Source organism: Chiloscyllium plagiosum, chromosome 7 (genome assembly GCF_004010195.1).
Source record: "Chiloscyllium plagiosum isolate BGI_BamShark_2017 chromosome 7, ASM401019v2, whole genome shotgun sequence".
Lineage (NCBI taxonomy): Eukaryota > Metazoa > Chordata > Chondrichthyes > Orectolobiformes > Hemiscylliidae > Chiloscyllium > Chiloscyllium plagiosum.
In genome coordinates this window covers 45,930,634-45,938,543 of record NC_057716.1, presented here as the reverse complement: position 1 = coordinate 45,938,543, position 7,910 = coordinate 45,930,634, and the positions used below count along the sequence as shown (strand labels likewise).

Genomic DNA, 7,910 nt, shown 5'->3' with positions numbered 1-7,910 from the left:
GGCGTTTTCGGACTAGTATGGCCGTAGGCGCTGGCCCCTGCCTTTTCTGCCTACTTCAAGGCGTGCTGGCCAGCCACATTTTCTTTCTTGCTCTTTCTCTTTATCCCCTTTGGCTTTTTTTTCTCTTTTCTCTTTGCTCTTCCTCCTCTGTGCGTGCTTCCCTCCCTCCGTTCCTCCAGCTGCCTTTCAGCCAGCCCTTGCCCACCAGGCTCCTGTAGTCTCCCACATCCCCACACAGGCCAACTGCAAGCCCTCCCCCTGCTTCATAGGGCTGCAGCCTGCATTCTCTCATCCTTCCACACTCCTCCACCCCTCCATTTCGGAATGCCAGGCACTGCCCAGTGGGGTACCGCACGGGTCAGTACTGGGACCGCAGCTTTTTACAATCTATCTTCAGGATATACAAGATGGTATTAGCAATAACATTCGCAAATTTCATCAGCTGGGTGGCAGGGTGAAATGTGATGAGGATGTTAGGAGATTACAGGGTGACCTGGACAAGTTAGGTGAGTGCTCAGATGCATGGCAGATGCACTTTCACGTGGATAAATGGATCCTTATCCACTTTGGTGGCAAGTACAGGAAGTCAGATTACCACCTAAGTGGAATCAATTTAGGTAAAGGGGCAGTACAAAGAGATCTGGGTGTTCTTGTACACCAGTCAATGAAGGTAACCATGTAGGTACAGCAGGTAGTGAAGAAGGCTAATAGCATACTGGCCTTCATAACAAGAGGGATTGAGTATAGAAGCAAAGAGGTTCTTCTGCAGCTGTACAGGGCCCTGGTGAGACCACACCTGGAGTACTGTGTGCAGTTCTGGTCTCCAAATTTGAGGAAAGACATTCTGGCTATTGAGGGAATGCAGCGTAGGTTCACGAGGTCAATTCCTGGAATGGCGGGACTACCTTACACTGAAAGACTGGAGCGACTGGGTTTGTATACCCTTGAGTTTAGAAGACAGAGGGGATCTGATTGGGACATATAAGATTTTTAAAGGATTGGACACTCTGGAGGCACGAAACATGTTTCCGCTGATGGGTAAGTGCTGAACCAGAGGACACAGCTTAAAAATACGGGGTAGACCATTTAGGACAGAGATGAGGAGAAACTTCTTCACCCAGAGAGTGGTGGCTGTGTGGAATGCTCTGCCCCAGAAGGCAGTGAAGGCCCAGTCTCTGGCTTCATTTAAGAAAAGAGTTGGATAGAGCTCTCAAGGATAGTGGAATCAAGGGTTATGGAGATAAGGCAGGAACAGGATACTGATTAAGGATGATCAGCTATGATCATATTGAATGGTGGTGCAGGCTCGAAGGGCAGAATGGCCTACTCCTGCACGTATTGTCCTCACCTTTTCCCTGATAAAAGATATTGGCTAACGTTGGCTCCCACTACGGCATTGTACATAGGAGAGATGACTGAACTAAAGCTAGTGAGAATTTGAGCATGATTAGATTCCCTACAGTATGGAAACAGGTCATTTGGCCCAACATGTCCACACCGACTCTCCAAACAGTAACCCACCCAGATCCATTCCCCTACCCTATATTTACCCAAACGAATCCATGTAACACTATGGGCAATTTAGCATGGCCAATTCATCTAACCTGCACATCTTTTGATTGTGGGAGGAAACCGGAGCACCCAGAGGAAACCCACGCAGACACAGGGAGAATGTGCAAACTCCAGACAGACAGTTGCCCAAGGCAGGAATCAAACCTGGGTGCCTGGTGCTGTGAGGCAGCAGTGCTAACCACTGAGCCACTCTGCCATCCCAAGCAGTAGAATATTAGTTGAACTCAAATTTAAGCAGAGTACAAAGTAGGGGGCCAACACAAAAGCATTGCAATAACCCATTCTAGAAGTATAAAGGACATTTACCAGGGTTTTAACAGCAGATGAGCTAAGGTAAGGCAGAGACAAATAATGTTGAAGAGATGGAAGACGACGGTAAAGGTGGAGAGGATGAAAGCACAGTCAAATAGAATAGCAAGACTGCCAACAACTTTCTCTGGCCTCAGACAGTACTTTGATCACTCTTGGATATCTAACCGCTTGCATGCCCACTTGAACTTTTGATCACATTTTTAAAAACATTTATACTTACTTTTCCAAACCGAGCCTCTGATGTCAACATTACTGACACGGAAAGAGGTCTACAAAGAGCTCCAGATCTATAGCGAACCTAGTTAAGAAAAAAAAAGAAAATCACCTATCCGCATACTTTTGTCTAAAATCTTTACATGGTCTCTTAAGATAACAGGTGCATTTTACATACTTGAAAACATATAGGTTAATAACTGACAGCAAGCATAGATTTGCGTAAGTAACAGAGGAAGTTGAAGAAGATGGTGCAGTTCACGTTGTAGATATAGATTGCTAAAAGATATTTGATAAAGCACCATGTAAAAGGCTGGTTAGTAAAATCGAAGCCTACAGGTTTAAAAAGGTAATGACAATCTGGGTACAAAATCAGTTTTAAAACAAAAAGTAGAATAGTGATAAACAGTTGCTTTCAACTGGAAGGAATTGCATAGTGGTTGGAATTAGGCATGCAGCTCATTTTGGCATATATTCATGGCCTGGATTTGAGTATACTGTACAGGGCATAATTACAAAGTTTCCGTGGGTGGTGAAATTCAAAAATATGTAAAATACTAGTTAACTTTTTGTAGTAAACAAGGGATTGCTTTATTCCATCTCCAGTTTTACTGGATCTCAGGATATAGGTGAATTGGTAGATGTGCTTTATGGCAGAGAAGTGTGTTATTTTGGTAGGAAGAATAAGGAAAGTAAACATAAACCAAACGGTTCGAATTTCATGAGGTGCAGGAATAGAGATACCTGGAAAAAGGTTGTACCTACAGAAAACTCTGAGGCTTAGTCAAGAAGGCTGTTAAAAGAGGTTGTGGGTAAGTTATTGGAGGGAATCCTGAGGGACAGAATTTGTATGTTTAGAAAGGCAAGGAATAGTCAACATGGCTTTGTGCATGGGAAATCATGTCTCACTAATTTGATTAAGTTTTTGAAGAATTAACGAAGAGGATTGATGAAGGTAGAACTTTGGACATGATCTAAATGAACTTCAGTAAGATGTTTGACAAGGTTCCTCATGGTAGACTGGTTTGCAAGGCTACATCACATGGAATACAGGAGAACTACGCATCTGGATATAGAACTGGCTTGAAAGTAGCAGACAGAGGATGATGGTGTTGGAGAGTTGCTTTTCAGACTGGAGGCCTTTGACCAGCAGTGTGCCATAAGGAATCAGTGCTGGGTCCACTGCTTTACATCATTTATATGGTTTGTATTTGAACATAGGAGGTATGGTTAGTAAGTTTGCAGATGACACCAAAATTGGAGGTGTAGTGGACAGCGAAGGAGGTTACCTCAGAGTATAATGGGATCTTGATCAGATGAACCAATGAGTGGTAGATGGCGTTTAATTTAGATAAATGGGAGGTGCTACATTTTGGAAAGGCAAATCAGGCAGGACTCATACACTTAATGGTAAGGTCCTGTTGAACAAACAGACTTTGGAATGCAGGTTCATAGTTCCTTGAAAGTAGAGTCACAGGTTGATTGGACAGTGAAGGTGGTGTTTGGTACACTTGCTTATATTAGTCAGTGCACTGAGTACAGGAGTTGGGAGCTCATGTTGCGGCTGTGCAGGACACTGGTGAGGCTACTTTTGGAATACAGCAGGGAATTCTGGTCTCCCTGCAACAGGAAGGATGTTTTTGAAACTTGAAATGTTCAGAAAAGATTTACAACATTGTTGGCATAGTTGGGAGGATTTGAGCTATAGGGAGAGGCTGATTAGGCTGGGGCTGTTTCCCTGGAGCGTTGGAGACCGAGGGTCGACCTTATAGAGATTCACAACGTCATGAAGGGCATAACTAAGGTAAATAGACAAAGTCTTGTCCCCAGGGTAGGGAAGTGCAAAACTAGACGGCTAGGCTTAACATGAGAGGGAAAAGATTTAAAAAGGGATCTTGTGGCAACTATTTCATGCAGAGGGTGGTGCATACATGGAATGAACTGCCAGAGGAACTGGTGGAGGCTGCTACAAATACAACACTTAAAAGGCATCTGAATGGGTATATGAATAGGAGGGGTTTAGGGAGATATTAGCCAAGTGCTGGCAAATGGTACTAGATTTATTTAGAATATCATATCTGAATGGACAAGTTGGACCGAAGGGTCTGTTTCCCTGCTGTACATCACTACGACTCTAAGAAAACAAGATCCTGCTTTATAAACTGGCACAGAATATAAATAAAATTGTGCCAAGCTTTTAAAACTCACTGGTTTGTCCCCTATGGAGTCTTGTTCCAATTCTGGACAAATCCAATTTTTTAGAAAAGGAGAGGGTTCAGAGATTTACGCGAATGGTATTTGAACTTCAGTTGCCTGGAGAATCTGAATTAGTTTGGGAGGCGAAGGGAAGATTTATTTGGGTGTTCAAAATCAACAGTTTGAAAAACGAATAAAGTAAACAAAGAAAAATTGCTTCCAGTGGCAGAAGAATCAGCAATCAGAGATTTAAGATAATTGCCAAAACATCAAAAGCAAAAATGAGAGATTTATGATAATGGACTACCTGAAAAGCTGGTTCAAGTAAAACCAATAATGGCCCAGAATTTCTGACCCTGCTCAAATTAATAAATACCCACTTAACTTTTATTGACTTCTGCATTAGAGATTATTGGACAGGAGCTTCCACCTATGAACCTGTCCAGAAATCCCGAATCTAGCAGTGATTATCATTAAAACTACACCCCCTTATACAGCACTGAACATGGCAATACATTTCAACATCCAGTTGACAATTTGAAAGTTAATGTGAAGGTGTAAATGTAATGTTAGGTAAGTGATGACTACTTAGGGTCGGATCAGGAGGGGCATTAGATGAGGTCATATTATTGGGGGTATCTGGTCGGGTTGAGTTGTGTTACGCCAAGGAGGGAGGTTTGACAGGCCAGGTTGAGATGCCGGGATTTCAGGTCTGGGCATCATGTTCGCAGGAGTTTGATTGGGTGGGACATGGGTTCAACAGTGAAGCAGAGTTCACTTTAATTGTTGCCGAAGAGTTAAGTTGTAACTCTCTATCTTTTCCTTGGTAACTGTGAATCATAAACCTTCACATTCTGACTTCATTGGTCTTTAGACCCTTTGGTCCAACTCGTCCGTGCCGACCAGATAGCTTAACCTAATCTCGTCCCATTTGCCAGCATTTGGCCCATATCCCTCTAAACCCTTCCTATTCATATACCCTTCCAGATGCCTTGTCAATGCAGGTTATGTACCTGAAGTGCTGTGCTTTTCCAGCACCACTAATCCAGAATCTGGTTTCCAGCAGCTGCAGTCATTGTTTTTACCTGGTTATAGACCAACCTCTATCACTTCTTCTGGTAACTCATTCCATACAGCACAACCCTTTTCTGAAGAGTTTTAGTCCCAACAGGAACTTCTCATTGAAAGGTACTTCCCTCGCACACAATTACGCCGAGATTTCTGTATTGTCCCAACCCGCAACACTGTCTACACTGTTGCAACAAACACAAGCCAATAACTCAACAGGATGACGGGAGGTCGATCCAGAGGCCTCCTCATCATAGACTCTGTCAGCCTTGAGGCGGGATTTCCATTCGCAATTCCCCCGCCTAATTAAATGTTCTCGGCCATCGGAACTTTACAAAAAGGAAGGCACGAGATTCCGCCCAGCGGTGATATTTCAGGAGCAGATTGGTCGCATTTAACTACGGTAACTGCAAAACTCCTCGAGATCAAAGTCAAATAAGGGCAAACCTTAATCAGCCGCCCCTGGATTTCGCAGAGAAACCCAAGGGCCCGGGGTGTGAACAGTACATTAATTACTAGGCTCTGGAGTTCATGTGAGCTTGCACAATCGTTGGTGCGGACAGAGACAGTCAGATGACAAGTCTGTGTAAATCAGATACACGACTATTCACGCGGAATTCTTCCAAATACATTAATTACCAACGACCACGTCTCAACGCCTCGGTCATGGCAACTACCCCATCGCAGGATCTCTTACAAACACTTTCAACAGACATTTGACCGCAGCCACCCAGGGAAGCAAAGTGAGAATCACAAGTCCTTGGGCCTAGGACGACAGGGAGCAGCACATCCCGTTCGGAGTCTCTTCCCGGATGGAGCTGCAGCTGGAGCTGGAGCGAGCGGGCCGCACTCCTGCTCGGAGCAGGGAGGGTCACTTTCTGACGGTCACTTACCGCAGCTGCGGCCGGGGCCAGTCTCGCGGCGGTCAACATGGCAGCGGCGGGAGAAGGTCAAACAACCGACGCACGGTCTCTTTCCCCCTTGAACAAGCACAGGCTGACGGTTCGGGCGGCGGGATGTCCACCTAGTGTCGGTGCACGGCGAGCAACGTGCGGCTGTGGGTAGAGAGCGGAAAGGCCAGTGTTTTCTGAACAGCAGTCGGTCCGCTCCGACCCGGCTCTCGGTCTCTCTCTCCTTCCCCTTCCAGCCACCGCAATCAGGCAGTGAGTGCGCATGCGTGTGAGTGCACCCAACCATCCGCCTGGAGCACTGTTACAGAAACCCTTCATATTAACAGCATGGTCTCTTCCTCTACTCCCCCTCGTATGGATATCACCCAAGAGTTGCAACAGTATATGTCTGTGCAAACCATTTTTTCCCCTGAATGTTCAGAATGTATTTTTAACTCCCTTTTTTTCATAGGAGACGCGCAATAAATGGCAAGGCCTGCATTGATAATCCTTAACTATCCTCTTCAGCCAGAAATGCCACCGTGGTCTGCTCCTGGGCCTGGCCAAAGTGGCCATAAATAGGTCCAGGCAGCGGGCCGTTAGGGCTGACTGCCTGCCCCTCTTCCGCGGTTACATTAGAGCCTGGGTGTCTCTGGAAAAGGAGCACGCGGTCTCCACCAATACCCTGGAGTTGTTCAGGGAGAGGTGGGTGCCGCAAGAAGTGGAGTGCATTATTTCCCCCTCCAACTCTATTTTGATTTAATCCCTGCCCTGCCCTTCACTGTTTGATCACACAGTATTGCCCTTTGATGTAAAGGGCACTGCTTGTCACTGGCCACTCTGGTGTTTCCTTTCTTCCTGGTGGTGGAAATTTGAATAAAGACTCGTGCACCTTGTGTAAAAAAAAATTTTTAAATGCCACCGTCTGAGTGTCCCCTGCAGGTGCCCACCATCTCATTCAAATTCCATTTGATCCATGTGATATCAAGAAACAGCTGGATACTGCAAAAAGGTATGCACCCTGACAACACTCCAGCAGTATTACTGGTGACCTGCGTTGGCATCTAATTGACAATGTGAAAAATGTCCAGGAATTTCCTGTATGCAAAAGGGAGGGCAAATCTAACCTAACCGATTATGCCTTTTCAAGTCTACTCTTGATCATCAGCAACATGCTGGAAAGTGTCGTCAATAGTGTTATCAAGCAGCATTTGCCTAGCAACGATCTGCTCACTGAGACTTATTTTAGGTTACACAAGGAGCACTTAGCTCCTGATCTTATTAATAACTTTAAATTAAATATGGACAAAAAAAGTTGAACTCAACAGTGAAATTACAGTAGATGTCCATAACATCAAGACCACATTTAACAAAGTGTGGCACCAAGAAGCCTGAGTAAAATTAGAGTCCATGGGAATCGAAGGAAGACTCCACACTGTTTGGAGTCATACCTACCACTTTGTGTGTGTGGCTGAAGCAGGGGCAGGAGGCAGATCGGGAAGTCTTCCCAGGCAACAATAGGAGTCCTGATGAAGGTCTTATGCCCAAAACGTTGACTCTGCTGCTTCTCGGATGCTGTCTGACCGGCTGTGCTTTTCCAGCACTACACTTTTCGACAAAAGGAGTTAGTTATGTCTGCCCTGGGCAGCTCAATCTGTG

The 7,910-nt window shown here is 45.2% G+C and overlaps 1 protein-coding gene and 1 long non-coding RNA gene across 2 annotated transcripts in view; one reads left to right on the top strand and one right to left on the bottom strand.

The window, feature by feature from the left end:
* Positions 1-6,511, bottom strand: part of LOC122551540 (ATP synthase F(0) complex subunit C3, mitochondrial-like) — a 15,263-nt gene extending 8,752 nt beyond the window's left edge. The window contains exons 1-2 of the mRNA XM_043693567.1: positions 6,255-6,511; positions 2,105-2,182 (exon numbers count right to left, since the gene is read on the bottom strand). Coding sequence (XP_043549502.1) covers positions 2,105-2,182; positions 6,255-6,293 — 117 coding nt within the window. The 5' untranslated portion in view covers positions 6,294-6,511. The remainder of the gene's footprint in view (positions 1-2,104; positions 2,183-6,254) is intronic.
* The window catches only part of LOC122551541, a 16,021-nt gene extending 8,490 nt beyond the window's left edge, over positions 1-7,531 (top strand). The window contains exon 3 of the long non-coding RNA XR_006312133.1: positions 7,521-7,531. This is a non-coding gene — a long non-coding RNA (uncharacterized LOC122551541). The remainder of the gene's footprint in view (positions 1-7,520) is intronic.
* Positions 7,532-7,910: the final 379 nt, after the last annotated feature.